Source organism: Serinus canaria, chromosome 4, assembly GCF_022539315.1.
Source record: "Serinus canaria isolate serCan28SL12 chromosome 4, serCan2020, whole genome shotgun sequence".
Taxonomy (NCBI): domain Eukaryota; kingdom Metazoa; phylum Chordata; class Aves; order Passeriformes; family Fringillidae; genus Serinus; species Serinus canaria.
The window spans coordinates 1,172,269-1,186,708 of NC_066317.1; the positions used below are offsets into that span (position 1 = coordinate 1,172,269).

Genomic DNA, 14,440 nt, shown 5'->3' on the forward strand with positions numbered 1-14,440 from the left:
CCGGGCACACAGGGATCCCATCCTGCAAGTGGTGGCTCCCAGCTAAGACAAACACCCACAGAGGTCAGCAGAGCAGGACAGGGACAGACACAGCCAAGGTTTAATCCAGCAACGGCCTCAACCCTGCTTTGTGCTCACAAGGCTGAATTGAACAGGTTTCTGACCTGGCCATCTGGTGGGAGGCACTGGGTACCACCTGAGGCCCCTGCAGCCTCAGGAGCAGGGCAGGCTCTGGTTTTGGTATCACTGCAGGTCCTATCCCAAGCTACACTTGTGCAAATATTCACAGCCCTCCAGGCTGGGCAACAGCCAGCAAGTCCAGCTACATACCAGGGTACAGCACACATGAGGTCACCGCTCAGTAACCTTTGAGTGTGTACCTGTAAAGTCACTTCTTTGGTTGCAAAGGTTTCCAGGACAAGCAGCTTTTCTTGCACCTGGCTGCAGGGAGCTGACCCTTGTTACTGAACAGGGCTCTAAAATATTGTGCTTGTGAAAAAAACCCCAGCAGATTTCAGCAGAGCCCCTCAGCAGCTGGCATGTCACACACAGAGTGCCAGAGCCAAACCTAGACCAGCTCAGGGTAGCTTTACCTTGGCAGGCTAAAGGAAGGGAAGTCCTTGATTAAGGTTCACAGATGCAAAGAATAAATCACTAGTATTCGGTGTAAAATCAAAGTGCATCACTCTACACAAACCCACATCCCAAGAGGCTCAGGCTGCCTCCCCCCCTCCATCCCAAACCAGCTGGAGGTCACTACACACATTTACAGGTTTTCTTTTTACCTTCAAGCAATCCTTTGGCATTTGTCCCACTTTTCGATTGAGTTCACTTCCAAAGTAAACAAGGTAGAAATTTTAACAACTTGCCCACATTCAGGACTGTTAAAAAAATAATCACTAATTAGGCTTCATGAAAACAAAATGAAGCCCTGGATCGAAGTGTGAGCCAGTGCAGCTCAGCTGTACAAAACCAGAATCCTGCTCTGCCCATAGCGAGGCACAGCCAGAAGATAAGGCTTTGACTATCCAGGACAAGCTCCATCAGTGCCACAGGATGGGACCTCCACCGTCACACAGTGACACACTGAGAACATCACAGGTCTATGGAGAGATTTCCAGCCATGCCAGAGGAGCACAGGACGCCCTTGAGATGAAGCTGTGGTGTCCAAAGCAGCCAGGCTCGAGGCAGAAATTAAATCCTCCAGCTATGCACACTCAGCCCCAGTCTGTCCTTCTGTGTGTCACCAGCAGCGTGTGCACGTTATGGCAAAAGAAAGCGGGGAGGGAGGGAGGCAAAAAATTCCAACTAACCCAGAGCAAGGAGTCACAGCGCGGCCGAGCTCCCTCCGGCGGCCGCTCCCTCTGGCAGTGCTGGAAGCCTGGACGCTGTCGGAGCCGCGGGCAGATCCCGCACAGACACACAGCACAGCACACCCTCAGACGCACGGGTGGGAACAAAGGGGGAAGGAGAGGAGGGCAGACGTGATGGAGGAATGAGATGGCTCTTCTCCTGGCAGGGGTGCCCTGGATCCACAGCTCTTCCAGTGCCCTACGGTCCACTGGGAGAGAGGGTGCGGGGGCTTTGGCAAGGTGACGGCTACATAAAGAAGAAGCTACAGAAAAAGAGAAAAACAGAAGAGAAGAGAAACAGAGGTTCAGAATTGAAATGAAAAAGTGAGCGTGGGGGGGGGGAACAAAGGAGGAACAACACTTTAATACCAGTCAGGGGGGAGGGAAGATACTGGGCAGGCGTCACACACATCAAGTCTGGCCCGAGCACCCCAGGACACGGGCTAGGGTGGGGAACAGGCTCATGACCACCACAAGAAGCGACTGACAAACACCAGCACGAACCTAGAGAGGCACAGAACAACCTGCTGGGGAGGCAGAGGCTGACAGGTGACCCTCCTGTGGCCCCGCCACAGAACAGCAACAGCAAACATCACAGAGGCCACGCCAAGACCAAAGCTTTGGGTAAAAATATATTTCCTCTCCCCACTTCAAGTGTTGGCACTAGGTGGATCTGCAGCCTGAAGCATATACAAGAAATAACTCAGCTTATGCTAGAAGGTTATTATTCCATCTGTAATTCAAAAACTGAAATATTTTAACATCAAATAAAGTGACAATATCTAACAGATGCATACATATCATTTGCATTAACACTGTATGTAGGTTACACAATTGTTTAGTTACAAACGTGGGTTATTTTCCAATAGCAAGGTAATAAACTCCTACATCTATGGTTTAAGGCAATCAGGATATTAAAAATACAAGATTTCTACCGCTGTTCACAGCTTTGTTTCCCAAGAATTAAAAAACCCTTCATGTCTGCAGAGCTCGGTGCAGGCAGAGAGCGCCGCAGCTGTGGCACCCTGCACGCGCTGCCCGGGCCAGGGAGAAGGGACACGGAAGGGCTCTGGAGTCACACGGACACGGCTGAGCTGCTCACACACAAAAAGACATTTCCAGCTGCACTGGGATGCCTTGGGAGAAGCAGAGGAGAGCTGCCTGCAGAACCATGGGCCCTGTTTAACGTGGATGTCCTTCCAGGGAGACAGGCAGCTCCCTGCCGGGATTCCAGGCTGTCAGAAGCACACGGAGGGGGTGACAGCAGTGGCAGCTCTCCAGCTGGAGAGGAGCCCGGGGTGGCTGCCAGCACCTGCTTTCTCCTGTGGCTCCTGGAGCATCACAGGAGATGCATCTCAAGATGATGCACTTCACAACCACGAGCTCCAAGAGCACCTTCCTACTCACTGCCCTCCCTCGGAAGGAACTGAGTGATCCCTGCAAGGTTCTGGGGGAGCAAACCCTGAATCCATCTCCTCCTCTCCCACTGCCTGCCAGACTCATGTGAGCCCCCTCTCTACAGAGCAGCCACAGCCCCACACAGAGACCTGGACTGTCTTTGCTTTTCCATTCTGGGGGTTTGCTCCATGCCCTGGGAACATCACCATCCCAGAAAAAAGCACCTTTTAACATGCTTTCCTGCTCCTCTTCATTAGCCTAAGGACCGAAATCCACCTTGTGAGGAACATGCAGTTTTAGAGGAGGGTTAACCACCCCACTGGCAAGTAAGTGGACTTGGAGAATCTCCCAGAAAAGCACAGCTGGTCTCCTGCCAGGAGCAAGGCAGGAAGGGTCAGTCTCTTCCTGCTGTACTTACATGCAGAGGTGAAAGCACATCCAGCCAGACCTGAGTCTGTCATTCACTCCATGCACGTCAGGGGCTACTGGGAAAAAAGGCACGGGGAAAGGAAAAGCAACAAGAGCAGCAGGAACGAGCTAAACATGGCCCAGGGGTTCAAGATGGGGAAAAAAGTCATTTCCATCTCCTTTGGCAAAAAAACAAAACAGTACCTTGGACATCTTCAAGTCTGTGGTTTATTCCCAGTTTCTCCAACACAGCTGGTTTTCTGCTGGAGAAAAACTCAACCAAAAAGACACTAATGCACTTGGCCACAGCTTTCTGTCAAAAAGGAAAAGCTCAACTCAGCTGATTTCCCCTGCTGAACATCCCATGAAGGGCTGTTAAATGAAGCAGGAGAAATAAATGTTAAAATTAAGTTTTCTGCTTGGCACAAAACACTGGTAATTAAGAAGATGACACGCACAGAGGCAGCTGAAGCAAAGCATATTGCCACGAGCACTCGGTGATGGGCACGAGATGTGACTGTAAAAAAACTCATGCAAACAGCTCAAACTTCTTCCTTCATAACTCAGGATTTTAAAGCTGGGTTTGCCAGAAGCCACAAGAACCAGAATTTCATTTTTCCAGCTAACCCTGCAGCAAACCTATTTAACCTGATGAAAAGTGCATAGTTGGCAACTCAAGGAGGGAAAAAAAACCAAACCCAAACAACAACAAAATAATAATTTTTAAAACTACTTTAAAAATATAAAAAAAAATGTAAAACATTTTTAAAAAGGATAAAAAGGTTAACTGCTTTATTTCCAGCTTATTTATCCATTTTTGCTCTCCACCAAGACATGGTACATAGACATCCTCTTCCTAAAGCCATGTTTAAGCAGTGAGGGTTAAAAAGCAAGACAACCCATAAGCTAACCTCCAAGCACTTCCCAATCCAAGACCTGAGGAAAAAGGGATTCAAAGCAGTGAGAAGTGTGCCTTTTCTTTCCCCCCAGAGAAACTGCATCCAGAAGCAGGCCAACAGCTGCAGTGGGAGACTCAGGCAGGATGAGTTTTGTGTAAGAAGGCTTTAAAGAGACTGCCTAGCTGGGAAGTGCTGGCTGTGCACTGGCAGAGGGAGAAATCCAGGAGTCGCAGGGTGAGCACGGCTCGCCACTCCTTGGGAAGGAAGGGGAAGACTGAAAGCAATGGCATGGAAAAAACACTTGGAACAGCCCCACTCCCACTGTGAGCTGGCCAGAGAGCAGGGCCTGGCTTATCCTACACCTCCTTGGCATGTCCTAGGAACACCTGGAGGGGACATGATTCCTGCTGCAGGAGGGCTTGGGGGCAGCGCAGAGACTGTGTGTGCAGGCACCTTCTCTCCCTTGGCCTGGAATTCTGGATCCCACATGCTCCTGGAAGCTCCAGGAGGATGCTGAAGGCTCTATCTTCCCCCTGCCCGGGCATTTGATTCCATGGGGGCTGCTAAGCCTCCTTAAGATCCTGCCCCTCGGAAAGCAGGCAGGACTTAAGGGAGGCTCCAAAGGTTTGAGGCAATAGTGCAGGGAGAGCAGTGCTGGGAATGGTCCTTCCCCACTGAGCTGGAAGGGAGGCTGGAAAACCAGGCCAGGGCAGACAGCAGGGAACAGGGACTAACACAAATGATCATGCAAATGTCAGGGCATGCAAGGTCAGTTACACTTGGTTATCTACACACACCCCCCTCCCTCCCTCTCCCGGCAGGGACTGGGGCTGCTCAACACACCAGCTCCTCAAGGAATTGGGAGTCAGGCTAAACTCAGCTGTGGCCTGGGCTGGCTGGGGCATTCCTGCAGCACTCATTCCCTGGGGATCCCAGGGCACAGCCAGCAGCCCTGAGGGCACCTGAGCCACCAATACCTGAGCTGCTGACAGCCCACTCTGATCTCAGTTCAGACTGGGGGCCAAAAAGAATTCACTGCTGATGGTTTGGGTGAGAGAAATGCATGGTGTCATCGAGGTGATTACCTCGTCCCTCCACCCACCCCTGAACTTCCACTCACACACAGTCCTGCACCCAATCCCTCTTCCTTCTCGTTCCCACTATGTTATGAGTTAATAGTTATTCATGTTAAAAAATGGAAAAAAAAATATAAAAAGAAAACAGATGGCAGAGACACATTACTGCAAAAGCAGGTGAATGCAGGAACATCCTTGGCTCGACAGGCTTTATGTGAAGCTTGCACTGCAAGTTAAAAAAACAGAACAAAAAACAAAAAAGTTAGCACTAATTGAACTCAAAATGCAAAAAAAAAAAAAAATAAAGAAAGCCAGGAGAGCCGACAGCAGCAACCCGCTGTGGTGGGTGGGCATGCAGATGGATTATGGAATCACCAAGAAACTCAACCTCAGGGCTGGGCTCTACTCCGGCCTACGACAACCAAAAGTAAAAAGAAAAACGGTGGGGACAGAAGTACTGACCAGCCAACCCTGTGAGCTGGCCCAGGTGACAGCCTGTCACCACAGAGCTCGCTGGCTCTGGGGCTCAGTTGTTCCCAGCTGGCCAGCCTGGGGTACTTCCCATGGGCATCCTTGCAGGAGGCAGCTCAGCTGTCTCACACCAGGACATCTCCAAGCACTTGGGCTGCCACAGGGAGCTCAGATCCTTCAGGCAGCCCCAACCCCTCTTGTTACAGGGGTTGGGCCAGGCCCTGGCATGGGTGTTGCAGCTCAGGGACTGCTTTGGGACTAGCATGGCCCCTGAGAGCCAGACCAGGCACACTGGACTGCAAACTTAAGCGGAAAGGAAACTGGGGAAAAAAAAGGGTTTTACACTTGGCTTTCAGAAGCAGCTTTTAATAAATGGAGACAGAAGCCAAGCAGATGGTCCTGGCTCCTGGGGGGCTGTGGCTGAGCAGCAACAACAGCACATGCTGAGGCATGTGGCCATCGAGCCAGCAGCAGGCAAGCACCAGAAGGCTGCTCGCCTCTCCCACTGGCTCTGCTGCCAGGAGCTCTCTCCAGACTGGTCAGGTTGGAAGCACAGTCCCCTACAGCAGGGGCTCAGCCCCACGTGCAGTCAAGTGCCAGAGTCTGCTCTGCAGCCAGCCCTTCAGTGCCCGAGGGACACAGGGCTGCTGTCCCCACACACGGCTGCTGCCAGGCCAGAGCCCCAGACTTTCTAGATCAAAAGAGTACAAGCTAGAGAATTTTTGGAGGAGTAGTCTGGAACTCAAGAAGGCTGAGCTGTCCCTCATGGAGTCAGGCCAGCAGCAGATTTCACCCTGAGCCTTCCCTCCAGCATGCACAGCACAGTGCAAAGTCCCTCTTGGCCAAATCAGAGAAATCCAATCCCATCTTGAGAAAATCAAGCATTCCCCTTAATTACTTTGTGGTGAGGCTGTAAGGGTCAGGCATGGCAAGGCTTTCCTCTGGCAACTGAACAAGAAGCACCACAGGCCATGGCAGCAGAGAGGGAGGGAGCTTGGAAGCCTTAACTACACAAACTGCAGCTCCACATTAGAGCGCAAGGAGAAACTGAAAGCCTTGAGAAAACCAAGGTGAGTTACAAGGCAGGAGCATCAGCATTTCCCTTCAAAGCCTCTGTTAGTAACTCTGAGCCCAGAGAAGACCTGCAGCAGGTACAGCACCTGGTGTGGAGCGACACAAAGGACACACTAAGACACAGGCATGTTCCTCGAGGCTGGATTTCTGTCAATGCAGCAGCAAAGCAGAACCTGCGTTTGTCACGGTCCCTGGGAACAGCCCTGCCTCACCCACGGGGCTGGAACCAAACAGGAGCTCACACTGACCACCCCAGGGGACAGAACTGCCCAGACCATTCTGTACTGCACTGGTCCTGCAGCTAAGAGACGGAAAAATCTGACTGCACATAGGCTAACTCTGAGAGACAAGGAAAAGGGTCTTCAAAACTTCCTATTCTCTTCAGGGAATGCATCACCACGCCTGAGATCTCAGGTGAGAGAAGAGGAGTGTCCCAGCTACCTGCAGCAGGGGGTTTCAGCATGCCTGGGCCCTAGCTGCCAACGCTGGCTGGTTCCAGCACTCAGCCTGACACCCTGGCTCTGCTCTGTAAGGATTTGTCCCCAAGCAGAGCCCAGGGCCACGTCCTCAGCCAGCACCGAGCAGCACGGCTCCATAGGAGCTACATCAATTTACAGCAGCTGAGGAGCCAGCCCCACGCCAGGCACGGAACCAGCAGCAGCCAGGGGGAAAGCTGGAAAACCCCAGGGCATCTGCTGCACAGCTGCTGCTGCACAGCTGCTGCCACACAGCTCAGGCCAGGCTGCAGCTCCCGGGCTGGCACGGGACACGCGAGTGTCAGAGGCACAGCCCTGCTGGCACTCGGCTCTGCCAGGGGGACACCACCCTTGTGGAAAGCCCTCCTCTCTCCTGGGCAGGGAAAGCAGCGTGGAACTGTCGTTTTTGTGTGTGGATTGACCAAGAGTTTTCCTGTGAGATTTGCTGCAGCCCCAGCCTTCCCCACAGCAGGTACCAACTAAGCACCCTTGGCACAGGTGACTCACTAAGGACTCGCACGAGCACCCTCTCACTAGGAATGGAAAAAGCCAGGGGAGGGCACAGCATGACACTCCCAGGACACTAATATAAAATAGTAAAAAACAGTGCCATGATCTTGACTAAAAGGTAAGGGTTTCTTAGCTTATCATGTCAACTGGATACAACCACAAACGCCATTTAACTGCAATTACGGTACCGTAGTAGTTTGTTTTTCTAAAAAAAAATACAAAACCAAAGCTTCTTCTCTTTAAAGCAAGCTCCCAAGTCATCACTTTTGGCACTAGCATTCCCCATGTGAAAACAACATGGTGGTTTTGGTTTCTAATTTACTTCTGCTTACAACTACAACCTTAAGGAATGGGAACTGGAGACTACCGGTGAAAGAAAGGACGGGTAGCAGCTCCCTTAATAATTCTGGCTCAGGCAGATAAATCTGAGTCCAGAACATCCCATAGTTCCAGATGCTGCTGAACAGATCACAAATCAAAACTCCACCATCCAATTGCTCTCCCACACCAGTCCGACTTGAAGATAAAATTTGAAGGTACTCTTCTAGAGAAAAATTAAGATCATGTCCCTGGCCCACCCTTTAGAAAAAAAAATATTTTATTTGATCAGGCTGAGAAAAAGCCTGTTTCCAGTCTGGTAATGGGGAAAAGCAAATACAGACATGCAGCAAGAAAGAAAAAAAACAACCTCCCAAAACTTGTAACAAACCCTACAAAGGGTGTGGGTGACATCCGCTTACTTTTTCTTGTCCTTGTCTTTCTTGGTTTGTTGAGAACCTGCCTGCTGAGCCTGTGACTGTAATAGCTGAGCTGCTGCCTTCTTCTTTTGAAAGTTGTTCAGCTCTTCCTCAAGTTCCTTCTTTTTGTCTTCCACCTTTTTCTTCTCTTCTTGGTGAGTCCTCTTTAGGTGGTCAAACTTTTCGTGAAGCTGCCGGGACAGAGACAGTGAGAATTGGCTGGGAAGAGAGGAAGGAATGTTGCACCCTGATTTCCTGGCAGTGATGCCCCAGGTGTTCCTGCAGGCCATGAGCCTGTCCCCAGCTTGCCTGACTTGTGAGAAAAGCCCTGCAGGGAACACTCACTGGCACACACAGAGCAGGAATTCCCACAGCTGTAGGAACCAGCATCCCTCTGGACACCTCCACACCCCCACACTCCATCCCTCAGTGCTTGGCACCTAGTGGACTCCATCAGGTTTGTGCAGAGCAAGGGAAGGCGGGCACTGAGGGCTGTCCCCTTGTCTGCACCTCTGCAGAGGCCTGAGGAGCAGCTTCCTGCCCCAGCAGGACCTGTTCTGCCCCAAACCCTCACAGCCACAGGATACTCACATCCTTCTCTGCTTCCTTCAACTCTGCTTCCTTCTCCTTCACCCGCATGACAAACATCTGCCGCATCTCATCCTCCTTCTTCTGCAGCTCGCCCAGGAATTCATTCCTCTTGGCTTCATAAGTCTCTTGGAGACTGTTCAGAGCACACAAAACCCAGTCAGAGCAGCATTTCAAGCACAGCCTTGGGCTGTCCTGTCACAGAACACGGTCAGAGGCCCCAGCAGAGGCAGCATCACCTCCTGAAAGCCATCCCAGCTGGCTAGGTGGCAGCAGCGGGAGGCGAATGGAAAGGAAGAGCAGAGCTCCGTGCATCACTCGGCAGGCAGAGAGGCTGTGCTGGAGGAGAAGCAGCCTCTCCATAGAGGCCTGCAGCAATCCCCGATGCCCTCGGAGCCACACCGCCCCCCTTCTCCCTGTGCTGGTGCCAAAGGCAAGGTTTGTGTGGCACAGCCGGGTGAGATCTGCCCCCGTGCAGCTCAAACTGACACGGGGCACAGCTCCTTTTCACTGCTCATTGCTCACAGAGACACACCAGGGGCTTGACTTAGGTAAAGCCATTCTCCTCTGGCCTTTGCAAACCATCAGCAGCCTTCCTACTCCAAATAACCACATGACTGGGTTGCTTCATTCCCCCTCTACTCCTTGGCATTCCTTCATTTCCCCAGCACTGAGATAGGCAGTGAAGATTTGGGACATAAAATAAGTTGTCCATGTACCTCTGAGATTTCTAAAGCCTCTTAGGAACTCTGGATGCCAAATTCCTCTTTTGTTTTATTCCTTAAATGGATTTGGATAGCCCAGCCATAATGATAGTGTGGGAATGATAACTATTTCCCCCAAGAGGCTTGTCTGAAAAAGCATTTTTTAAATGAAAACTTCACTGAAATCACACAGACACGTTGCATCCATGTGCCTAAGGAACGCATTAACTGTTGGGCCAGAGGAACATCCTAATTCCAACAAAGTCAAGCTTTTAGTTTTCCTGGCAGTACTGGGGGCTTTGATGCCTTTTTACTGGTTGGGTTTTTTTTAGGGGATGCAATATGGAACTGGGGAACACAACTTGTGAGATCATCTCAAGCCTTGTATTTAACTCTGCTAATTAATGGGCTCTTCAGTCACTTCCTAAAATACCCTCCAGACAGGATGCCCAGAGCTGTTCTGGCACAGCACTGGCCGCCCCAGAGAAATCACACCATTCCACATGACCACAGCAGCTTCCTACACATGGAAGCAAAAAATACTGAGTCTAAAAATGACAAAAACCCTTTCGTGGGAGAGCAGGGCAAGAGCTATCTTTGGATTTCGAGCTACATGCAAAACCAGACCTCTCACAGCATACAGACTTCAGGAGACACAAAAGACAAGCTCCCTAAAATCCAGTGCTGGATTTAATACTCTGACTGTGGACACTGAAACCTAAATTCCCAAGCCCTTGTGAAGGATGTGACAAAGCCCGAGGGCAGGTGAGCCTTGGCTGCTCAGTGAGCACAAACACCACCCCGGGTGATGGGCAAGCAGGAAAAGCCTGGCAGGAGTGAGGGGAGCAGGGGCTTCCTGTCAAATTGTCCCAGGTTCAAAGCTTCATTCTCTGCTGCAGCGACTCTGTCATCCAGAGGAGCCAAGTTCTCAGACAAACTGGCCTGGCAACTCCCAGGCTGCATGTGAAAAAAACAATTACAGCCCTAAGGAATAACAGTCCAAACCAACTGGGATCCCTGCAGCTTCTCACAGGCAAAGATGACAAGGGAATTGGCTTTTAAGTACACAAACACATGAACCTAAACTACCAGAGTAACTTCATTTCCCCACACGCCCCCACACACTGAAGGATGCCCTGGCAAATAATGTTATTTGAAAAAAGGAGTATTTTGCAAAGCTCAAGCAGAGCAGCCAAGAAGCCAGCCCACAGCAGAAGGGTCCCTGTACAGAGAGACCCCATTTCATGGAGCTGATGCCTGTTGGGATCCTGGTGCTCCCTCCTGACCTCTTGCAGCCTGGCCAAGCATTGTGGGGGTCTCACACATCACCAGTGCCCCTTTCCCACACCTCACAGAAGCTCCCACACGGCACCAATGGTTTGCTGGGACCTCCTGCCCTGCTCTCCCTGAGATTTGCCAAAGGCTCCCTGCTGCTCCTGGCTGATGCAAGCTGGCTGAAGGGCAGCAGTTCCTGTGGCTCCCGGGGCCAAGATGCAGGGAAAAGCATCCTTTTGATCCCTGAGCTCGGAGAGAATGTCTGCCTGGTTTCAGATATACATCAGCCTCGGCCAAACAGCTTGGGATCATAGGTTTTGTTTGTTTATTGGAGGGAAAAGGCGCCCAGAGTGAACTGCTCTGAACTAGCACGTACCACATGGAGAAATTCTGTACGTTTTCATTTCCTTTCTACTTATAGCTTGGTCAAAAGAGGCCTCGTGTACAGGAAGCAATGGAAATTCCTCAGATTCCTCCAAAGGAAGGGCTGAGCCCATCTTAAGCCATTGCTCTCCAGAAAGGAAATCCAATAAAGCTTCACACTTGGGCTTAGTAACAGAGCTGGGCTTGACTGATTCCAGCCGAGTTTCTGCTGCAGAAGAAGCACAGCTGAATTAACTCAGCCAGGCAGAAACAAAACCCCAAACCAGTGCCAGCCCCTGACACACACGTGTGTTACAGTGGCAAACCCCCAGCAGTGCACTGGAATTGTGACTGCCTTCCCCAGCAGGCAGGGAGGAACGTGGGACACTGTGAGGCAGGGGGTGCAATTACCGGGGAGAAGCTGGGGAGGAATGGGAAACAGGAAATGAAGGGAGAAAACAAACACTCCCTCCCAAATTCCCACACAGCTGCTGTCCCTGGCTAATGGCTTGGGCTGCAGACCAATAAAGCTGTCTGACAGAATGAACTATGTGCTCAGTAACCAGCCAAACCTCAGGCATGAGACCGTGGCACTCTCTTCACAGCTCACCTTGAGCCAGCTGTGAAGAGCTCCAGGAGGGTCAAAAGATCATTTTTACCCCAGGATGTCCCCAAAGTATGGGCCACCTTCCTGTCACACAGACATGGCCGCACTGCTCCTGCCCTGAGCAGCAGCAGAGCAAGCAGGCTGCAGAGCACAGCAGTGCCTGGGCTGCAGCTCCCTACCTGAAAGGTTTGCTGTCTGGATCTGTGTCCTTGAAGCCCATCTCCTCCAGCTTGCAGCGCCTGTACAGCTCGTAGTGCCGGGTGTGCGTCTGCTCCCGCAAGTCCTCCATGTTCACCCGGATCAGCATCTCCCGCAGCTTCACAAAGTCACAGTGGTTTTCATTCTCAACTGCAAAAACAACACAAGACCCACAGGGAGAACGTGAAACCTGGGAGCTGGGCTCCCCCCTTCCCTGCACCTGGGCCCCAGTGGAGCAAACCTCAGGGCTCTTCAGGCACAGGAGCACAGCTCTGTGTCAGCCCGCACCAAAACCCCTCGCTGAACTGGGGCTGGAGCCATCCCACGCCAGCACGGGCCCGAGTTCAAGGCCTGCACTGGATGTGCAAGAGCTGTTCATGGCCCATCTGTCACAGGGCTCCCACCTCCCCATCCTTTCTGGCACCAGCAAGGTGACGATCCCTTTTGCTCACAGGATTTCACTTCCCACGCAAACCCACTCAAAACCTGGCACTCCCAGGGGCTCGCACAGGCAAAGCCCAAACTGAATCTCCAATGATCTGGTCCTGTTTTTCTGGGAACAGCAAGAACCCAGAAGGATACAGGTCGAGCCCAAGACCTCCCAAACACATCAGCTTCCTTCCTAACTGTTTTTCCCAGTACCATCCTCTGGTGAACACAGCTCAAGTCTCTGAAGCTGCCTCAGGGGCAGCTGGTATTACTGAGAAACCAGAGCTGTGCAGAACTGCACTGTGAATGCTCCCCTGCAGCTTCCTGGGCCATTCTCCAATGGGATACACAACTGAAGCCACAAGGAGACCAGCACCATCTCAATCCCTTCCAAAGAAAGGATCAGCTCTGGATTTTTGGCAGCTGGGCTGCAAGCAGTGTCCTGGCCAAACTCTGCCCTCCTGCAGGAAGGAGCTTTTGGCTGCATGTCCAGGTACCCATGCTCGGAGCTAAGCTGTGCCCTCCCAAGCCAGATTTTGGTAAGTAGAGATCCAGAGATGGAAGTAACAGAGCTGGTTATTCTTGGATCAGAAGGGGACAGGGTGAGAAGGCCTGGCTTGTGCCCTCGGTAACGTACCCTGCACGACACCCCAGGGGTACTGCCTGGCTTTGGCCATCTTGTTGCCAATCTTCACTTCCTCAGTGCTGCCAACCACGGCAAAAGGAAGGTGGACCTACAAAAGGAAAGGGACAATGAGGCTGGGGACTTCCTTTGCTGCCCTGCCAGAGATTGTTTCCCAAGAAAGCTGTTTACTGGGGCAGCTCTGCTAAATTTAAGTTGTTTAAACGCCTTTGCAATTCATCTGGTGTTTCAGGAAGAACAACAGGACAATCTGGATGAGAAACCTGATCAGACTTAAAGCCCAAAATTCTCAAGTCCTAAAAATACAAGATATGTACATATTTTCCATTTAATTACAAAGCACTACTGTCTTCAGCATGGAACAAGTCTTAGAAACTGGAACTGAATTTGAACACAGAGAAAAAAGAACCACTAAACAATAAAAAAGAAAATACACTACATTCTCTCAGGGAAGGCAAAATTCAGGGGGATTTTGCTGCTACAAAGAACTGCTAATGCTTCCTCTTACACAGGGCAAAGCTGTGAGCAAGGGGAAGAGCGGAGCTGACCCAGCCCTGGGCTGACACGTCTGACTCATGGAGTTCTGCTCCATCCAGGTCTCTCTGTGGGTGTGGTGGCGACAATCTGGGATCTACTCCCAGAAGTGTGGCTGCTGCCAGGAGGGAGCTGCCTCAGCTGCCAGCCCAGCCCAGCCCAACTCTCCCTGCCTTAACAGCATCCAAAGGGGCTGGGTGCAAGCTCTGGGAGCGGGAGCTGTGTCAGCCAAGCTGTGGTCACTGCCTGGGTGGGAGGGGAAGATGTCAGGGCAGAGGACATGGGATTATCTGGCAAAGGGGTTTCCCAGCAGCCAGGCTGCACCTGAGGAAGGCAGAGCGCTGCACACAATGCACCCTGGTAAGAGCCACGTGCCTTCTCTGTGCCAGCTTCTCCCTGCTCAAAACAGCAAGAGAGGCAATAGGGAGCACTGGGGAGGGTCCAACTTTCAGCTGGATGAGATGATTGGCCATCTACAAGCCCTTGAGCAGCAAGACTCCCAGCAGCCTTCAAGTAGCAAAGACATAGCTTAATCTGAGTGCACTTGCTTTAGGACTGGCACATGCTCTTGGGGCCAATCAACACCTCACTGCCAGCAACCCTGAGCTCAGATTCTTCCTGTCAGGCCCGTGGCAAAGAGCTGCTTCCCTTGGTAACCCCCCCTAAAACGTTAGGTGCAGTCTGGCCCTGAGTGCCCT

General features: G+C 51.6%; 1 protein-coding gene across 6 annotated transcripts in view; it reads right to left on the reverse strand.

The window, feature by feature from the left end:
* SEPTIN11 (septin 11) overlaps positions 1 to 14,440 on the reverse strand; it is a 48,570-nt gene that overhangs the window by 3,733 nt on the left and 30,397 nt on the right. For 3 of the 6 annotated variants that reach the window (XM_050974200.1, XM_050974195.1, XM_050974196.1), the window contains exons 6-9: positions 13,203 to 13,299; positions 12,118 to 12,286; positions 8,993 to 9,125; positions 8,405 to 8,592 (exon numbers count right to left, since the gene is read on the reverse strand). In XM_050974200.1, coding sequence (XP_050830157.1) covers positions 8,405 to 8,592; positions 8,993 to 9,125; positions 12,118 to 12,286; positions 13,203 to 13,299 — 587 coding nt within the window. Of the gene's footprint in view, positions 1 to 1,198; positions 1,616 to 2,060; positions 5,360 to 6,764; positions 6,826 to 8,404; positions 8,593 to 8,992; positions 9,126 to 12,117; positions 12,287 to 13,202; positions 13,300 to 14,440 lie in introns of those variants that run through there. The other 3 variants (XM_050974197.1, XM_050974199.1, XM_050974198.1) reach the window with 3 other exon arrangements.